The 21119-nt window shown below is 35.6% G+C and overlaps 1 protein-coding gene across 14 annotated transcripts in view; it reads left to right on the top strand.

Annotated features, from left to right (window-relative positions):
- The window catches only part of FAM135A (family with sequence similarity 135 member A), a 122421-nt gene that overhangs the window by 19316 nt on the left and 81986 nt on the right, over positions 1-21119 (top strand). For 9 of the 14 annotated variants that reach the window (XM_059083826.2, XM_067011383.1, XM_059083823.2 and 6 more), the window contains one exon: positions 14218-14297. In XM_059083826.2, coding sequence (XP_058939809.1) covers positions 14218-14297 — 80 coding nt within the window. Of the gene's footprint in view, positions 1-6927; positions 7122-14217; positions 14298-21119 lie in introns of all 14 variants that reach the window. The other 5 variants (XM_067011382.1, XM_067011381.1, XM_067011376.1 and 2 more) reach the window with 1 other exon arrangement.

The following is a 21119-nucleotide window of genomic DNA, read 5'->3' as shown; positions in this document are numbered from 1 at the left end:
TTTTTGCAAATGTAGAATTTTTAAAAAGAAGAAATTTTAAAAGATAATGCTGAAGTTTCAAATCATACTGACTTGGACAATATTAGTGATATTGAAATAAGCAATGAAGTTGAAGGGGGCCATGGTGTGGGACTCAGAATTGGTTATTTCCATATGTTGAGTTTGAGGCAAGCTACCAAGTGGAGATAGTTCATAAATAATTGGAGGTTTGGAACTGGAGGTAAGGACTGAGTGAACTGTTGTTCCATTTTAGTGTCAGCCGTCGTAAACATAGCATGTATGATTGCTGCTTTCCTTAATTTTCTGTTATTCTACAATCTAGTTTCCACATCCATTGAGGACTTTTGAAGAATATAGTTATGTTACCGATCTTTCTAAAATCGAATAATTAGAGGCTCCTTGTCTTTAGATATATTGCTTGACTTGTTTATTTGTAGGAATATTTTCAAGGATATAATTTACTCTTTTCTATTCTGATTTATCAGTTCCTGCCTTTTAAACCTTTTCTTTATGCTTCTTATTGAGTCTTTACTACCTTTGCCATAAGCAAGTTAATTTAGAGCTTGTGTTTGGCTGTTATGTTAAATGACTGTCAGCTTTGATAGATAAACAGGTAAATTTATCTAAATTTATATTTAAATGTTAGGAAATAGACTATATCCCTTCCAATTTATTTTCTGATTTATGAAATGATTGTTTAGGAGACTGAGATGAGAAACTTACAAATTCAGGTAATGAAATGCAGGCAGAACTCAGAGAGACTGCACATTCAGCTCCTGACCACTGCAGTAAAGTGGGTATTGCAGTAGTTACATGAAGTTTTTGGTTGCTCGGTGCATATGAAAGTGACGTTTATACTAAACCGTAGTCTGTTAAGTGTGCAATAGCATTATGTCTAAAAACACAATGTACATACCTTAAGTAAAAAATACCTTAATGCTAGAAAACGCAACAGTAACGTCAAAGATCAGCAATCATAGATCACCATAGCAAACATAATAACAGTGAGAATGAAACAAATGAAATAAAATTACCAAGATGTGACGCAGAGACACGAAGTGAGCAAAGGCTGCTGGGGAAAATGTCACCGATCAGCTTGCTCAGCACAGCGTTGCCACAGACCTTCAGTTTGCAAAGAAACACATTATGTGCGAGGTGTAATAAAGTGAAGTGTAATAAAACGAGGTCTGCCTGTAGTCCTGTGCAGTATTTTACTTCAGTGTTTTTAGAATAACATCAATAAATATCTTACTGAATAGCACTAGAGTCATGGCCCAGCAAGAGCTAAATGGAGGTGGGGTATGAGGAGGCACTTCCTGTGCATGTTGGGTGACGGTCCTTGTCCTGCGCGCCCACAGGGCTTAGTGTTTAATATTGCCACCGTTGTTGTTACACGATAAGGAACCGACTAGGCAGGGCCTGAGCTGGAGGCAGGCGCAGAAGAGAGAGAACATGTGGCATCTGAGTAGGTCTGTTTTTACTATAATTACGTTGTTTTTCCCTAACTGTGAACCAATATCCCAGATACTAACAATCTAAAGAAAAACTAGCTGTATTTTCATTTTAACCTATTCTGTCTTTTTATAAGTATGGTAGATTGTAAACTCTGAAAAGAAAATTGAGACTCTACAGCATTGATTATAAATTTGATGTTATTAAATGGTATGTGGGCCTATGTCTTATGTAAATGAGAGATATAAGAACTCAGTATAACTTGTTTTGAGTTGTTTATTATACTAGAAGTACATGATTACAAGTTGGTGGACTTCCCAATTGACTCTATTCAAAATTCATTTATCAAGAGGGCTCCAAAGGGGGAGGAGAGATCGCCTTTTAAATATACAGGGAAAAATGTTATTTAAACACCTGTTCTCAACAGCATAAAGGATAAGAGCGTGGGATTAAATTGAAGCTGTAGCAATTTCAGTTAGGTATTAAACTGGAGGGGAAATTTCCTCTCTTTGGAGACCATTGAAAAATTATGAGAACATCTTTTTCTGGAATTCTTTAGGATATTGCTATTGAGTACTCATCTGCATACAATTTGTTACTAATTCAAGAAGAGGTGAGGCACTTTTGCCAGAATGTAGATTAATGCACTGCTTTCTTCAGTGAGAAACTTGCTAGGAAGAAAAAAAAAAAAGACTAGCTAAAACAGTGTGTTCTGAGATGGAGTCGGTTTGCTTTATTTCACTGCAGGTTGGTAACATGTCACAGAGATGCGCCAGTGTATGTACCACAGTTTAAAGAACACGGCTTTAGAATATCAGTGAATGACTTCTAGAATGGAGTTGAGTTTAATTCATTTCAGAAGGAAGCAAATGGACTAACGTTAGGTATTCTCAAATATTTAGAAAGTGTGGGAACTTGGGCAAAGTGTTGTATGTTTTAACATTCTTTTGTAAAGCAAGTGAAATGTTATCAGTTTGATTTGTTTCCATGTGTGTTTGGGACAGTCAGCAATCCAGCATACTGCTGATAATAAAACAAGTAATGAGGGAAACGGCCATGGGGTGTAAGTTGAAACGATGTTAGTAGTACACTGTTATTTTTTATTTTCTTTCACATGTGGTTTCCCATAAAACAGTTTAATTACATACCTGTAGCTACAACTGCTTTCCCTAGTCAGTCCTAGCACCATTCCCTTGTCATATGATTTGGAAATAAAGAAGATCAAGGATATGGACTTAGAAATTGTTTTCTTAAATTTCAGTAACATCACAAAACCGTGGAGCTGAAATCCTCTTAGGAAAGGCCTGTAGAACCCTAGAAACCAGGTTCTATACTACAGTCTTTAAAGGCTGTGAACAAAACAATCTTAAATCCCTTCCATTTATGATTCTGAGGTTGTTAAACTCATGCAAAGTTGATAGTTTGATTTAAAAATGATTGTCAGCCAAAAGTCAGAAAATTTCATGCTGATTTTTGGATTATTGACATTGATTACAACCTTGGAAAACATGATCCCTTCCTTGTCTATAATGTGTATATGTTGTATAAAGTTCACAAATTGAGGACTTCTGATTAAGTGGTGCTGATTGGACTCACAGGAAACCACCTCAAGTTTTCTTCAAGGCCTTCAAAACTGTCTAAAATTGTCTCTTTCTTCAGTAAGGTATAAGAACTGAGAATACTAGCTAAGAAGTTCATCACTTTCTCAGGTTTAAATGAATCAACCATTCTCTGTAGTCAGAAAAGTTAGTTTTCTCACAGCAATTTACATCAATTATTAAACTACTTCTAAATCTTTAGATTTCTCTCATTATTGTGTCCTACCTCATTTTTAAAAATCGATGCCATAGTATAGGTCTGCCATTTGTGGCCTGTGTGAGATAGGATGTCTGCATCCTTTGAAGGATCATAATGATGGAGCATAACAGTCAATGATGGAGCTGATACTGACTGAGTATACCAGCAGTTAGCCAGTACTGGCCTCGAACGCATCTGTGTTTGAAGTGTAAATATATAGAAGAAATCAAATTAGGAACTGTAAGAAGAACTATAGAAAACAGAAAAAAATAGTTTAATATAAATGTTGTCAATTAAGTAGAAGAAAATCTTTCCATTAAAGGACAGTTGTTATGAGGAAGTGTCTACTCGAAAATCAAAGCATAAATGATGTGACTTCAAGGCAATGCAAACACCAATGGGAAGAGAAACATGAAACTTATGAATTTGTGTACTTGTTAACAAAGTGTACAATAATGTGTTTCCATATAATGCAAATATGTAATTTAAGGAACAATTTGCGTAAAGATGAATTTTTTATGGGTCAAATATTACTTAACCCAGGAACTATCTGTATGGATTTTATGAGAGTTCCACCTGTAAATAACAAGATGCTCTCAAAGAGGTAACCAGTAAATTTGGCTAGATAATAAACAATAAGAATAGGTCTTTCCTGATCTTAATAAAGACTTTTTGAGACAGCAAGTGAGCTCATTGTTTTCTTGACAAAATTAAATAATGGATTTTAAAAGTTAACATTGGGGTAAAAAGTTTATATTTCAAAAATTAAAGAGTTCTGTTAAGTATCCAGTTTCAAAAAATTTTACCTAAAAGGAAATAAGAATCTGCTCTGAAGCTTTTTTCCTAAAATTACTCATGATCCTACAATAACTCCACAGCCTCTTCGGAGCTTTGCAGGGAAGATGTAGTGACCCAAGTAGTCTGTCTTTTGTAACAGCAGGAAGATATTCTAAGAAAATACAGAGTCTTAGAAAATATACTCTTTACTTACTCTTTTTGAATAAATTATTTGTGATATGTTCTTGAACAACAGGAAAGGGAGTAGAAATTTAGAACTCTAAATTAAGGAAGTTGTAATAGGAGATTAGCTTTGAAACTTATTGAAATGATAGAAATAAGTCAAAATAATAAATATATTTACAAAATTAAATCTTAGAGTTTTAAAAAACTATGTCCATTTCAAATAGATTAGTGAGTTGGTTCTCCAGATTTATTAATAAAATATGGAAAAGGAGAATGACGGTGGGGGAAATAATTGTTAAATTCTGCATCCTTCATAAATGAAAAGCAAAATTTTAAAAAATGTCTTTCTGTAAAAACCTATACCTATATACTAATGTTTTTGAAAAACGTATTTGCTTTCTCATGGAATTAGAGATTATATGTGGTTATTACAAAAAAAAAAAAGCAAGTTAACCAGAGTTGACATAGCAAATGAAGGAATGGAAAAAGTAAGCAACATCAAAAACAAAAAATATAGAATAAGATGACAAGTACAAACATTAAAATTATTGTGACCATAAAATTCAAATAGTTTTAAGTTTTCTGGTTTAAAGGCAGACTTTTGGATTTTAAATCCAATAATTTTCTGTTTATAACAGACATACCCCATATTTTAAGAACAGATGCCTACAAATTAAAAATGCTGATTTGGTGAATTGAAGCTTTTATCATTATGAAAAGACTTCTTTATCCTAATAATGCTGTTTGCTTTTAACTCTGTTTTGTCTAATATTAATATTGTGACATCAGCTTTCTTTTGGTTAAAATTTTCAGTGTACCTTTTACCATTCTTTTATTTGCAGACTTTCTCTATCCTTGTATTTTCAATTTTTCTGTTGTAAACAACGTACAGTGGGATTTATCTTTTTCATTCTCTAGGGCACTCTGTGTTTTAACTGGAGCATTTGGTCCATTTATATTTAATGTAATTGCTGATATATTTTTGTTTATATCCATTATCTTATATTTTGTGCTTTCTATGTACCCTCTTCTTTTTTGCTTCCTGTGCATCTCTTTTTTTTTTTTTTTTTTTTTCATGTTCTGATTTCGGCCAAGATCTTCAGGTTTATTCTTTGAGAGAGATTTTCCTTGTGTTTGGCCTTTTGGGAAATACCAGTCTAGGACCCACTTTTGTTTCTTTAAGGAAAAGTTTAAAACTTATGAAAGTATGGCAAACACATATATACCTATGATCTAGCCAACAATTATTGAAGTTTTTTCTCCTTATTTCACCTATTACCCTCCTCCCCAATCTTTTTTTAGTATCTCTAATACAGGAAGACTTTTGTTTTAAAAAACCTGCACAACCATTATTGTACTTAAAGAAATGTTTAAAATAATTTCTTGGCATCAAATAAAACAATGTTCTCATTTCTTCAGTCATCTTATAAATATGTTTTTATAGTTTGTTTGAATCAGTATCCCTGCAAAATTTACAGGTTGTATTTGGGTGTTATATCTCTTAGATTTTTTTAAAATTTGTAATTACTAGTTTGATCCAAAAGCTTGATTAAATTCTGATAGTTTTTGAGAAGAGTCCTTCATAGCTGATGCTGTATCCTTCCTGTTACATTATATTTGGGGACATAAAATGTCTGCCTCTTTTCATGAGATTGACTCAGGTATTGTCAGTCTGATGCATCCAGTTCTCCATCACTTAATTGATGGTACCTATTCATAACTTTTGTCCAGAGTCATTATTTTATTTTACTAGGGCTTACAAAATGGTGATATTCTATTATTCCTTCTACATTTATTAGCTATAATTCAGTGAAGAAGAATTTTGCCTCATTAACTGTTTGGTTACTCTGAAATACAATTTATACAGGAAAGACATGGCAAATGTTTTATTCTTTTCCTTATTTACTAGTTTTCAGAATATTGTGTTGTTGCTCTGGCATCTTTCAAATATCATCAGTTTTTATTTAGTACAGATATATCTCAGATATATTATGAGTTCAGTTCCAGACCATCACGATAAAGTGAGTATCACAATAAATAAGTTCACAGGAATTTTTTGGTTTCCCAGAGCATGTAAAAGTTATGTTTATACTTAAAAAAGTAAATGTGCAATAGGATTTTGTCTAAAAAAAATGCACGTACCTTAATTTAAAAATACTTTATCACGAAAAATTGCTAACCATCGGGCTTCCCTGGTTGCGCAGTGGTTGAGAGTCCGCCTGCCGATGCGGGGGACGCAGGTTCGTGCCCCGGTCTGGGAAGATCCCACATGCCGCGGAGCGGCTGGGCCCATGAGCCATGGCCGCTGAGCCTATGCGTCCGGAGCCTGTGCTCCGCAGCTGGAGAGGCCACAACAGTGAGAGGCCCGCGTACCGCCAAAAAAAAAAGAGCTAACCATCATGTGAGCCTTCAGTGAGTTGTAATCTTTTGGCTGGTGGAGGGTCTTTCTTCAGTGTTGATGGCTGCTGAGTGATCAGGATGGTGATTGCTGAGGGTAGGGGTGGTAATGTGACAAAATATGACAATGAAGTTTGCTGTTGCTGCATTGATTGGCTCTTCCTTTCACGAACCATTTCTCTGTAGCCTGCAGCACTGTTTGGTATCATTTTATCCACAGTAGAACTTCTTTCAAAATTGTAGTTAATCCTTTCAGACCCTGTCCCTGCTTTATCAACTAAGTTTAATATTCTAAATCCTTTGCTGTCATTTCAACAGTCTTCACAGCATCTTCCCCAACAGTAGATTCCATCTCAAGAGACCACTTTCTCTGCTCATCCATAAGAAGCACCTCCTCATCCATTCAAGTTTGTCATGAGATTGCAGCAATCCAGTCACATCTCAGTCTCCACTTCTAATTCTGGTTCTCCTGCCGTTTCCACCACACCTGCAGTGACTTCCTCCACTGACGAGTGAGTCCCTCCAAGTCATCCAGGAGGGTTGGAATCAACTTCTTCTGAACCCCTTTTAATGTTGATATTTGGACCTCTTCCCGTGAATCATGAATATTCTTAATGGCATCTAGAATGATGAAGTCTCTCTGGAAGGTTTTCAATTGACTGCCCAGATTGACCAGAGGCGTCACTGTCTCTGGAAGCTATAGCCTTATGAAATGTATTTCTTAAATCATAAGACTTGGGAGTGGAAATGACTCCTTGATCCGTGGGCTGCAGAATGGATGTTCTATTACGAGGCATGAAAACAACACGAATCTCGTTGTCCATCTCCACCCGAGCTCTGGGGTGACCAGGCGCATTGTCAACGAGCAGTCACATTTTGAAAGGATTTTTTTTTTTCTTAGCAGTAGGTCTCGACAGTGGGCTTAAAATATTCAGTAAGCCATGCTGTAAACAGACGTACTGTCATCCAGGCTTTGTTGCTCCATTTAGAGAGCACCGGCAGAGGAGATTTAGCCCTACGATTTTCACAATGGTGAGTGAGCATTGGCTTCAAGTTAAGTCACCAGCTGCATCAGCCCTAACAAGAGAGTCAGCCTGTCCTTTGAAGCTTTGAAGCCCGGCATTGACTTCTCTCTAGCTCTGCAAGTCCTAGATGGCATCTTCTAATAGAACACTATTTTGCCTACATTGAAAATCTTTTGTTCAGTGCAGCCACCTTCACGAATTGTCTTAGCCAGATCTTCTGGATAACTTGCTGCAGCTTCTCCATCAGCACTTGCTGCTTCCCCTTGCACTTTGTTGTTATGGAGACGGCTTCTTTCCTTAAACCTCATGGACCAGCCTCTGCTGGCTTCAGACTTTGCTTCTGCAGCTTCCTCATCTCTCTCAGCCTTCAGAGAGTTAAAGAGAGTTAGGGCCTTGCTCTGGATTAGACTTTGGCTCAAGGGAATGTTGTGGCTGGTTTGATCTTCTCTCCAGGCCATTGAAACTTTCTCCATATCAGCACTAAGGTTGTTTTGCTTTCTTATCATTCATGTGTTCACTGGAGCAGCACTTTTAATTTCCTTCAAGGCTTTCCCTTTATATCCACAATGTGGCTACCTGTTTGGCACGGGAGGCCTAGTTTTCTGCCTCAGCTTTGAACATGCCTTCCTTACTAAGCTTAATTGTTTCTAGCTTTTGATTTAAAGTGACAAACAACCAACTCTTCCTTTAACTTCAACACTTAGAGGCCATTGTAGGTTTATTAATTGGCCTAATTTCAATATCGTGTGTCTCAGAGAACGGGGAGGCCCGAGGGGAGGGAGAGAGATGGGGGAATGGCTGGTCGGCAGAGCGGTCAGAACACACACAACATTTATTAAGTTCACTGTCTTATATGAGTGGTTTGTGGGGCCCCAAAACAACTACAAGAGTAGCATCAAAGATCACTGATCGCAGATCACCATAACACATGTAATAATAATGAAAAAGTTTGAAATACTGTGAGAATTACCAAAATGTGACACTGAGACACGAAGTGAGCGAATGCTATTGAGAAAATCATGCCAATAGACTTGCTTGACACAGGGTTGCTAGACACCTTCATCTTGTAACAAACAAAATTTTGGGTTAGCCAAAAAGTGCCTTCGGTTTTTAAGTAAAAGTAAAAGACGTATTTTTCATTTTCACCAAGAACTTTATTGAGCAACACATTCACCGTTTTGTTCCACTATCTTCTGCCATTTATCAGGCAAATTCATAATTCCATCTTCCCAAAACTTTTTATCTTTTTGAGCAAAGAACTCTTCTAGATGCCTTTTACAGTCTTCCAGGGAATTGAAACTTTTTCCATTAAGAGAATTCTGTAAAGACCGAAATTGATGGAAATCTAAAGGTGCAATGTCTGGTGAATACAGGGGATGAATCAGAACTTCCCAGCCAAGCTATAACAGTTTTTGCCTGGTCATCAAAGAAACATGCGGTCTTGTGTTATCCTGATGGAAGATTATGCGTTTTCTGTTGACTAATTCTGGACGCTTTTCGTCAAGTGCTGCTTTCACTTGGTCTAACTGGGAGCAGTACTTGTTGGAATTAATCGTTTGGTTTTCCGGAAGGAGCCCCTTCCAATCCCACCATATACACACCATCACCTTCTTTGGATGAAGACCGGCCTTTGATGTGGTTGTTGGTGGTTTATTTTGCTTGCCCTCTGCTCTCTTCCATTCCACATTGTCGTGCAGTATCCACTTTTCGTCGCCCATCACAATATGTTTTAAAAATGGAATATTTTCATTACATTTAAGTAGAGAATTGCATGCAGAAATATGGTCAAGGAGGTTTTTTCGCTTAACTCATGTGGAACCCAAAGATCAAAGCCATTAACGTAACCAAGCTGGTGCACATGATTTTCAGCGCCTGATTTGGATATTTTGAGTATGTCGGCTGTCTCCCGCGTGGTGTAACATTGGTTGTTCTCAATTAATGTCTCGATTTGATTGCTGTCAACTTCAACTGGTCAACCAACCGTGGAGCATCATCCAGCGAGAAATCTCCAACACGAAAGTTTGCAAACCACTTTTGACATATTCTATCAGTTACAGCACCTTCTCCATTCACTGCATAAATCTTTTTGTGCGTTTCAGTTGCATTTTTACCTTTCTTGAAATAATAAAGCACAATATGCTGAAAATGTTGCTTTTTTTTCTTCCATCTTCAATATTAAAAAGGCTGCACAAAAATTCACCAATTTTGATAAGTCTTTTTTTAAATGCATGCTGATATGACAGCTGTCACATACAATCTAATAAAATTGTTTTGAATGAAGTTAAAGACAACCAAGGGCTACTAGAGCCATCTTATGGGAAAAAACTGAACGAACCTTTTGGCCACCCCAATACCTTCAAATAAAGTGTGATAAAAACAAGTTATGCCTATACCAATACCAATATGAACTCATGGATTTTTAATGTATCTGATGGTAATTCTGCATCATTAGTCTTCTTGATGTTCAGAGAGAGCCTTGTAGGTTGATTTCTGTGAACTTCTCATGGAGTGATCCTGGCAGTATTTTAGAGCTTCTGTGTTTCCTACTGTGACTAGCTTTTCCAGATTCTAGTATATTCCCTGCTCTAGATTTGGAATCAGCCAACGGGCTCTAGTTCCTCATAGTAGGAAATAGTGTTTAGAGGTCGTAATATACATGTTAAAGATACACATTTTTCTTGAGTCGTTGCTTCTAGGCCTTCTCAGTTGACAGAGGTAGAAAATACATTTTTTTAAGAAAAGTACATGATAAATTTTTACTATTTTCCTATTCTAATTTTAGATTACAAGGATTTTACTTTTAAAATTTTATATTTATCTCTTCATTTACACTGAAAATCTTGCTTCCTAATAACATGATTACTTAACTTGCTTTATTCATGTGTGTGCAAATATGTCTAAGATAATTTCAAAATAATAGTAGCACCACCAACAAGACTATAAATGTTTAAAACTTCTTTGGGGTTCTCTTTTATTATAGGATATATCCCATGAGGAATAGGCACTTAAAGTACTATGTTTTAAAAATCACTTGAAAGAACTTTGTGAAATTGCAGTTAAGAAGGTACACATTAACTTCAGTTGTTTTAGGGTGGTTTAGGGGATTGCTTTTTTTAAATTTAATTTATTTTGTTATTATATAAAAATATTTTGTGGTTCCAAAAATCAAAACTCTGAAGTACAAACATTGAGAGAGGCCTTGTTTTCATCCCGGTCCCTTCTTCTGACCCCCATTCCCCCACCTATAGGTAACCATTTTATTTTTAATTAGTTTTGTGTATATCCTTACCTTTTATTACTTTTTTTTTTTTTTTTTTTTTTTTTTTTTTTGCGGTATGCGGGCCTCTCACTGTTGTGGCCTCCGTTGCGGAGCACAGGCTCCGGACGCGCAGGCTCAGCGGCCATGGCTCACGGGCCCAGCCGCTCCGCGGCACGTGGGATCCTCCTGGACCAGGGCACGAACCCGCGTCACCTGCAACGGCAGGCGGACTCTCGACCACTGCGCCACCACGGAAGCCCATTGCTTTTTTTAAAAGGCAAAATATATATATAATCATATCCTTTCTTCTTACACAAAGGTAGCATAGTACACAGGTTCCATGCTTGCTTTTGTTGGTAAAAAATGTATCTTAGAGGTCACTCCTTTGCAGTATGTAGAGATACACTAAATATATATATATGTGTATATAGATATACTAAAATATATGTATAAAAGATTACTTTTTATAACCATGTGGTACTGCATTATATAGTTGCACCATAGTTTATTCAGCCAGTCCATTGATGATGGACATTTTGCTCTTATCTTGAGTTTTCCTGTTGCAGTTAAGGCTGCAATGAATAGCCTTGTGCTACCTCATTGAATATTTTTGCTAAAGTATCTTTGGGAAATAGTCTTAAAAGTGGGATGCTAGGCCAAAGAGTAAATGTCTATGTGTTTTTGCTCCTTATTGCTAAATTCCCCTCCATATGGCATTGCACAGTTTTACCTCACCAGCAGTACAGAAGAATTCCTTTTTGCCCAGAACCTCACCAGCAGAGTATTTTGTCAAACTGCTGGTTTTCTTTCGATGTGACAGATGAGAAAGGATAGCCCATTATAGTTTTGATTTGTAGTTTTTAAAATTGTAAGTAAGATTGAAAATTTTTTCATGTATTTAAGAGACATTTGCAGTTCCTTTCTGGTGAACTGTTTATTTTCTTTTTCAGTTTTTAAGGTTAATTGGCTTTTTTCTTCTCAATTTTTAGATGCTCTTTATGTATTAGGAATATAACCCAGGCTTTTAAAGCCGAAAGTAAGGTTTGTCAGAATGGATCAGCAGATGCCTGCAGGACAAAAGCAGCTTCATTGCGTTGTCTACCTGACTGATTTTGTTTGATAATTCCATTCTATTTTGTTACTTCAATAATTTTATAAAGATATATTTTTATACTTTATTTGGCTGTTTTAGTTGTTTTTTTAGCAAGAAGTTTTTCTGAATAACCTAGCTCACCACAGCCCTTAGGAAGGGAAGTATTTTATCCTTTGCTTTTAAAATTTTATCTCTCATTTGATATTTTACGTAAAAAAAGTTAACATATGCACATTTGAAAGTTTTGTTCAGTTTTGAAGATTTATACCTTTAAAGTACCATGAATTTTAATTTAAAAAATATATTTTCAGTCATAATAGACTGCTTTTATAACTGCAAAGTGAACATCGCTTAAAATAATGTAGGTAATTACTTCAGTGGTTTGTCTTTCTTGTATCTCTAGAACTTAGCCCAGTGGCTAACACATAGGTGGGTCCTCATTAATCATGAATTAGTGGTACGTGTATGTATATGTATACACACACACATTTATTTATTTTTTAATATGTTGAACCGTATGTTTTAGGCGCTTTTTTTTCATTTATTTATTTTTTGCTTCATTGGGTCTTTGTTGTTGCACGCGGGCTTTCTCTAGTTGCAGCAAGCGGGGGCTAATCTTTGTTGCAGTGCATGGGCTTCTAATTGCGGTAGCTTCTCATTGCGGAGCACAGGCTCTAGGCACGTGGGCTGCAGTAGTTGTGGTATGCGGGCTCAGTAGTTGTGGCTCATGGACTCTAGAGCACAGCCTCAGTAGTTGTGGCACACGGGCTTAGGTGCTCTGCGACATGTGAGATCTTCCCAGACCAGGGGTTGAACCCATGTCCCCTACATTGGCAGGCGGATTCTTAACCACTGCGCCACCAAGGAAGTCCTACATGCACATTTAAATCCAGGGAATTTTAAATTAGGATACTCTAACAGTATACAGTAAATGCAGAGTGTTGTTTAAATGTCTCTGAATTTATGTGTGCAAATCATTTTATTTGGATTGAGGGTGTACACTTACAAATAGGACATAGTTCTTGTGCTTAAGAAGTTTAAAATGAAATGTCTATCAGTTGCCTAATACCACATACCTGAATATTTTTAAATAGCAATATTTCACTTAATCTTTAATTAAAATTAAAACTTTGCTCTCCTTTGGTCCCAAGGCTCCTGCTGTTTCCACTTTGATTTTTCTTCTCAGTCATCTCACGTCTTCAAGGTCATCTCATCTTAATCTCAACTAAGCATCTATCTCTGTGGAGTTTTGCCATGTCTCTTTAAGGCCAAATTGTGATTTTAAAGGTTCTAAATTTAATTGACTACTGTTTCATTCACTCTTTAATTCGGGCTTTGTGATCTGACCATATGTTCTCTTCAAGGCCACACCTTCCTAGAAATAATAGTAATAAATATATATTTTAATCTTTGTATTATTTACAAATGTAATATTTAAACTATCATCTAGGAAATTATTAAAGAAAAATAAAGACTAAATATTCAGCTCCCTAGAGTCCATCTAAAGTCATCCTTGATTTATCATCTTCATTTAGCTTTTAGTAACCCTTTGTGTGTGTGTGTGTGTGTGTGTGTGTACAAAGATACATGTATCCTCCATTACATACACAAACTAGTAGTGTAATGATGTTAAAACACAAACATATTATAATACTTTTATCTCATAATTTTTTCTGTTTAAACTGATATTGTTAATGACTGGCAGATTTTTTTAAATATATATTTTTTCTTAATTTTGTAGAATAAATAAGCAAGTAAAAGTGTATAAACTAAACAGAATAGTTATGACCTCAAAAAAATACTGAATTCTTTAAACCAAATATATATCTTATAGTATGAAACTAATTTTTTAAAAAACCATCTACTATTAATCCTGTATTTTCTCAAAGTTATGCTTAAGAATAATTTATTATCTTTTAAAAGAAAAAAATGAATAAATCAAATAAAGCAGTGAAACTCTTAGAATCGTTAGTTAACTCCTATGGTTACTATGCATTCTCTCATTTAAAGTAAGATTGTTTTTCTCGTCTGTCTTTACACACGCCTGTTTCCCTTTGGGTTTTATGCCATGCTAGTATTTGATCTGTGTGTGGATCTGATAACACTGTTTTCCACCAGCAGTAAATACTGTGGGAGACTGATAGAAGCAGACCAACTTTATTTTTTAATACATATATTGCGGCATTGCATATTTTTAAACGTTTTGAAGTGACTTGTCTCTTTTGCTTTAGTTTTTACCAGATTCGTGCATCTATGAAAATTCCACCAAGAGTTCCCCACAGAGTAGAAGCTAGTTTGTTACATGCAGCAGGTAAGCCAAGGAATATTTTCAACTTTTTAAAAAAAATGTGAAGCAACATTATAATGACCAATAATAACTTTTCATAATTATTTTTATCTTTTAATTACAAATATAAGATGCCAAAGAGCATCATTCTCATACCTCTTATAAAAAATATATTTGAGGCCTCAGTAAAACAGGCTTGATTATAGGTTCCTTGTCTCCCTCTTAGGTTTCTTACGATGAGTGAATAAAAGAAAGTGTGTGAGATTTCCATGAAACCAAACATAAGTAGGGGTGGTATCATTTATATCATGTAATATATAATTTTAACAAATACACAGTGAATGTGGACACATAATTTGACAATGATCACAAAGGTTTTATGATAAAGTTTTATAGTATGCGTTTTGAGAATATTTTTCAACTACTTTTTTTTTTCTGGTTGATTACTCTAATTAGAAAACAAAGGGCCAGAAAGCATAAAATAGACATGTTATAGCAGCTCTTTTATTACTCATATTCTGAGGAGATATACCAGCATTAAAGGATTGGAGCCAAAACTGGTGGCCCTGACATAATCATTGGGCATTTTTTCAGCTTTCTTGATACAGTATACTCTGTTTCAGTCTAAGCAGTTAGAAAATGAAATGGTTAATGAAACATACTAGAGAGTTATCATATATTTCTAATATGAATTACTAGTTTTCAAAGCATCATAAAATAATAAGTATACCTAACATTAAAGCTATGTTGAACACAGTTCAGTTCAGTTTTGAAATTTAAAAATATATTCTGGGAATTTGAAGTGTTGAGGATTATCTTTCTTAGCATACTATGGGTACCAAAATGCTGGTTAATGTTAAAGTTTAGTTAATTGTACGTAATGGAGAGTTTACTCTTTCTGAAGACTGTCAAAATGCTCAGGGAGGCCTATTGCTTATGACCAAAAATATGTACCTTTTTTCTTTTCAAAATTAATTTTCTTCTTGGCCTGGTGTACATGTTGGAGTATACATTTATTATCAATAAGTCCTTTGTAAGTCTACTTTCTAGGAAACAGGTAAAACAACTAATGTTACAGGACAGATTGGTACTGCCTTTTTGACCTTCCTTAATCAGCAGACTATATCTCCTCAAGTTGCCAGTTGGAAAATACTGTAGAAAAACTTCTTTTTTCTGGACTACCTTTTTATTTATATATATTTTCAGCTTTATAGAGGAATAATTGACAAATATTTTATATATTTAAAGTGTACAATGTGATTTGTTATACACATACATTGTACAATACATATACATATGTGATTTGTTATACAGGTACAATGTGAAAAAATTGCCATGGTCAAGATAATTAGCACATCTATCACTTCACATAGTTAGTTGTTTTGTGTGTTTGTGGGAAAGAAGGCTTAAGATTTATTCTTAACAGATTTCAAGTATACAGTACTTTATTACTAACTATAGTCATCATGCTGTGCATTAGATCTGCAGAACTTATTTTTCTTATAACTAAATGTTTGTACCCTTTGACCTACATCTCCCCATTTCTCCCACACCCAGCCCCTGGCAACTACCATTCTACTGTCTGTTTCTATGAAACTGACTTTTTTGTTTTGTTTCCACATGTAAGTGATAACATCCGGTATTTGTCTTTCTGTGTCTGACTTATTTCATGCAGCTTAGTGCCCTCCAGGTTCATCCATGTTGCTGCAGGTGACAGGATTTCCATCTTTTTTTATGGCTGGATAGTATTCCATTGTTTAAAGAAACACTGAATTTTCTTTATCCATTCATCCACTGACAGACACTTGGGCTATTTCCACATCTTGGCTATTGTGAATGATGCTGCAATGAAAATGGGAGTGCAGAATTTTCTTTTAGATACTGATTTCATTTCTTTCAAATATATATTCAGGAGTGGGATTGCTGGATCATTTGGAAGTTCTGTTTTCAATTTTTTGAGGCTCCTCCATACTGTTTGCCATAGTGACTGCACTAATTTACATTCTCCCCAACAGTGCGCAAGTGTTCCCTTTTCTCCATATCCTGGCCAACATTTGTTATCTCTTGACATTTTGATAATAGCTATTCTGACAGATGTGAAGTGGTATCTCTTTGTGCTTTTGATTTGCGTTTCCCTGATGATTAGTGATGTTGAGCACCATTTCATGTATATGTTGGCCATTCGTATGTCTTCTTTGCCAAAAAATGTCTATTTGGTTCCTCTGCCTATTCTAAAATCGGATTTTTTTTTTTGCTATTGAGTTGTTTGGTTCTTTATATATTTTGGATATTATCCCCTATCAGTTATATGATTGGCAAATATTTTCTCCCAGTCAGTAGGTTGCTTTATCTTTTGTTGGTGGTGTCCTCTGCTGTGCAGAAGCCTTGTAGTTTAATGTAGTCCCACCTGTCTATTTTTGCCTTTGCTTTGGTGTCAAATCCAAATAATCATTGCCAAGACCAATGTCAAGGAGCTTTTCCCCTTTGTTTTCTTCTAGGAGCTTTGTGGTTTCAGGTCTCAAATTTAAGTCTAATCCATTTTGAGTTAATTTTTGTGAGTGATATAAAATAGGGGTCCAGTTTGATTCTTTTGCATGTGAATGTCCAGTTTTCCCAGCACCACTTTTTGAAGAGACTTTCTTCTCCTTATTATGTGTTCTTGGTGCCTTGTCAGGTATTAGCTGACCATGTGTGGTGGGCTGATTTCTGGGCTCTCTTTTTTGTGCCATTGATCTATGTGCCTGTTTTTATGCCAGTACCATACTGTTTTGATTACTATAGCCTTGCAATATAGTTTGAAATCAAGAAGTGTGATGCCTCCAGCTTTGTTCTTTCATTCTCAAGATTGCTCTGGCTACTCAGGAACTTTTGTGGTCTCATACAAATTTTAGGATAATTTTTTCTATTTCTGTGAAAAATACCATTGGAATTTTGATAGAGATTATATTGAATTTGTAGATCACTTCAGGTAGTCTGGATATTTTAGCAATATTCATTCTTCCAATCCAAGAACACAGGTTATCTTTCCATTTATTTGGGTCTTCTTCAGTTTCTTTCCTCAGTGTCTTATAGTTTTCAGTGTACAGGTCTTTCATCTCCTCTGGTTAAATTTATTCCTAAGTATTTTATTGCTTTTGATGCTATTGTAAATGGGATTTTCTTCTTGATTTCTCTTTCAGGTCCATTGTTAGTGTATAGAAATGCAACTGATTTTTATATGTTGTTTCTGTGTCCTGCACCTTTATTAAATTCATTGATTAATTGTAACAGCTTTTTGGTGGAGACTTTAGGGTTTTTATGTATAAGATCATGTCATCTGCATACAGAGATGATTTTAATTCTTCCTTTAAATTCTTTAATTTAATTAAAGAATTAAATTCCTTTAATTCTTCCTATTTGGATGCCTTTAATTTCCTTTTTTTGCCAGTTTGTTGTGGCTAGGACTTCTAGTACTGTGTTGAACAGGAGTGGTAAGAGTGGTCATCCCTTTCTTGTTCCTGACTTGAGAGGAACACTTTGAACTTTTTACCGCTGAGGATGTGTTAGCTGTGGGCTTATCATAAATGGCCTTTATTATGTTGAGGTACATTCCTTCTGTACCTAATTTATTGAGAGTTTTTATCATGAAAGTATGTTGAGTTTTGTCAAATTATTTTTCTGCATCTGTTGAGATGATCATATGATTTTTATCCTTCATTCTTATCTTCATTTCATTAATGTGGTATATCATGTTTATTGATTTGCATATGTCAAACCATCCTTGCATCCCAGGGATAAATCCCACTTGATCATAGGGTATGATCCTTTTAATGTGCTCTTGAATTTGGTTTGCTAGTATTTTGTTGAGGATTTTTGCATCTATGTTCATCAGAGCTATGGTACACAAAGATATCGGCACTTTTACAAGTGCAGTGGCCCTGAATGAACTGTGAGACGTGCTGCTTTTCCTACCCAAGACCATCCCCAGCTTGGTTACCTTTTATGTGTGTCCTGTTCCACAGCTTCTGAACTATCCTCTGAAACCTCCCTGGGAATGTAAATCTGGCATCCCAATTGTATTTCCTGCCAGTATACCGCAGAATAGCCTATGGTGTTGAATGTTTAAGGTTGTATGAAAATTATAGAGAATAATGGTTGGTGGAATGTCATGACTTATTAGAGGCTCACAGGTATAGTGGATCCAAAATAATGTTCAGGTGAGTTTCCTCACCAGCAATCTGAAAAACAAAGAGCAAAGAAAGGCAGCCAGTTTATTCCAATCTAAGAGGTATTGGTTCTTTTCTCTTTTTATGTCTTTCCTGCCCCAAGATTTGTTTCATTTTAAAATGATATTTAAGAGTTCCTGGAGTATATGTACCTTTTTAGTATTAGTAAATTTTTTAGGAAAAAGTATCCTTCCAAAATTTTTCTGCATCCAGAAATTACTCCTATGTATTTGGCTGACTTTGTTTTAATAAATATATATCACTGATTTCTAGACTCATCCTTGCTAACAACATTAATATGTGCAAGTCTCTTTTCACTTCTGTTCCTTAACAGTTCACATTTCCTTCCAAGGGCTTGAATTTTCTCTGTACTTTTTGTTACATACCCTATTTTTCTTCTAATTTAGATTTGTGTTTCCATCTCAAGACCTTTTCTTTCCAGCTCTATATTTTACCATATATCCTACACCGTGTGTATATTTCTGGAAAACTTAAGAAGAGAAAAAAATGATGATTTTGTCTGTGAGTTGCAGTAGGCAGGTTAGATGGTTTGGGAATTAGATGGTGTTATACAGCTTATTGCAACATGTTTAAATTATTTCCAGCACAAGATTGTGCTGACAGTGAGAGGCTTGAGTCAGGACCTAGCTGTCATCTTATAATAACATCAGTCATGAGAGACAGTGAGTATTTATGGGGCTGCTGAAAACGGAATAATAACAGTGCATTCAGAGATTTCTCCAACAGAGAAGTCATTGCCAGTTCTGGGAAGCTGGCCCCAGTTTGAAATGTTAGAAGACTATGTACAATTTTGATAAAAAGTCAAGAACAACTAGCCATTTCTAATAATGATATTAGTTTTTAAAAAGAAGCGTATACTGTTTTATTTGATTTTTCGTATCTCTCCGTCCCTTTTCTCTGAAAAAAAATTTTATGCAAATAATACCAGCAAAGAGTTAAAAGATCCATTAGTCCAGAAAGATTAGTAGTGAAAACCATAGCTCCTTCTCTGGATGCATCTGCTTTTAACTGTTTCTGTAGTCCTGATGGTTTCCCCTACATGGACATTCCACGTCCTGTGACAATTTATGTCACACCACTTCCTCCCTCTCCCCCTATTTTTTAAGAGATACTATTATTCTCACATTTCTCTTTGATCATTACAGGAGCTTCAAATGAAATATTTAAAGCTGTTTCTTATTTCAGCACATATGACAGACCCCTCATTTTTTAAAGTAAGGATGTAAACAATCTTACCTCTTTTTTCAAATTTTTTCTTTCCCTCCACTTCCCAACCTGTTGGACATATCCTTTGTTTTATATTATCAAGATTCATATTCGGATTTGTAACTGTAGTTAAATCTTGTGTTTTTTGTCTATGGGTTTATTCCAACTGTTGAAAACAAGTAAACAGCATTTACATTTTCATGGTAACACAAGAGGGAAAGGGTTTATAAAATTGAAATGACTATCCAACATAAAGAAGTAGGATCTTAAGTTTCTGGCAAGACAAGGCAGATCTAGTTCCCGTTTTGGTATTGATCTGGATCACCTATGAGATCGACATAGCTATAGGTATATCTTAGGTATTTTAGTAGTTGTGGAGTCAAAGGTGCAGCTTTGTCGTGGTTAACAAAGTAGTTTCTTGGAATCAGGATACCAGCTTCCTTTTATGTTACCGTGGAAAACTCACTTAACCTCTGCGAGCTTCAGTTTCTCATCTGTGAAATGTGTAACCTGCTTTACAGTAAGTGAAAGTTCATAGCAAACTGTAAAGGGCCATATACATGTAGGATATTGTTATTGGGCTTCTAGTAATACAAGAAAGAATAAGAAGCAGTCAAGTTTGACTCATTTACTATGCCATTTGTGAACCATTTAATGTTGTAAAGAGCTGAAACTTAATAATTGGATGTTTTCCTATGATTTATATAATTTCTTTTATGCAGCATAGTAACGAAGCACATAGGATAACATCTCATGTTAATAAGTAAATCTAAAATTTTTTTTAAAAATCAGTAAAACCATTTCTTGGACAAGAAGCATGAACCACGATGACCAAGGGTAAGAGGGGAAAACGGAAGGGAGGAAGAGACCTCAGAAAAGTCCCTGGACTTTATAACTTATTATAGAAATCTGGGTACCTGGGCTTCCATTTCTATTCGTATAAAGCTAGCTTAATCTTCACAGAGTATTTGAATTTAGACATAACTAGTTTCAAGTCTTGCTCTGCTCTTTACTAGCTTTATCGTCTTAAACAAATTATTCAGTTTCTCTGAGCCTTTCCTAATATTCAGTTTCTCTGAGCCTTTCCTAATCAGTGAAATGGAAATAATCCCTGTTTTTTTTTGTGTGTTTTTTGAAAATTAAATGAGAAAATTGGGTCAAGAGGCCGGGAGTAGTGCTCAGTAAATATTGGGTACTTTGTCCCGGCTTCCCGTTCTATCTTAACTGCCGCAGATGTTAAAGAGCTGGAGTAAGGTGACCTCTAGGATCTCAGCACCTGCTTGATGTAAGGAGAGGCAGTCCCGGAAGAGGGGTCTACTGGAGCTGTTTGTGTGCCTCTCCTTCTCCATGTTTAAGGGTTGGCCTTCCTTGTACACAGGAGAGCTGATTGATATGGTGTGCCCTCTTCAGCACC

Source organism: Kogia breviceps, chromosome 13 (genome assembly GCF_026419965.1).
Source record: "Kogia breviceps isolate mKogBre1 chromosome 13, mKogBre1 haplotype 1, whole genome shotgun sequence".
In the NCBI taxonomy this organism is placed as follows: Eukaryota; Metazoa; Chordata; class Mammalia; order Artiodactyla; family Physeteridae; genus Kogia; species Kogia breviceps.
Note: the sequence above shows the minus strand (reverse complement) of the source record. Positions and strands in the feature narration are given on the sequence as shown.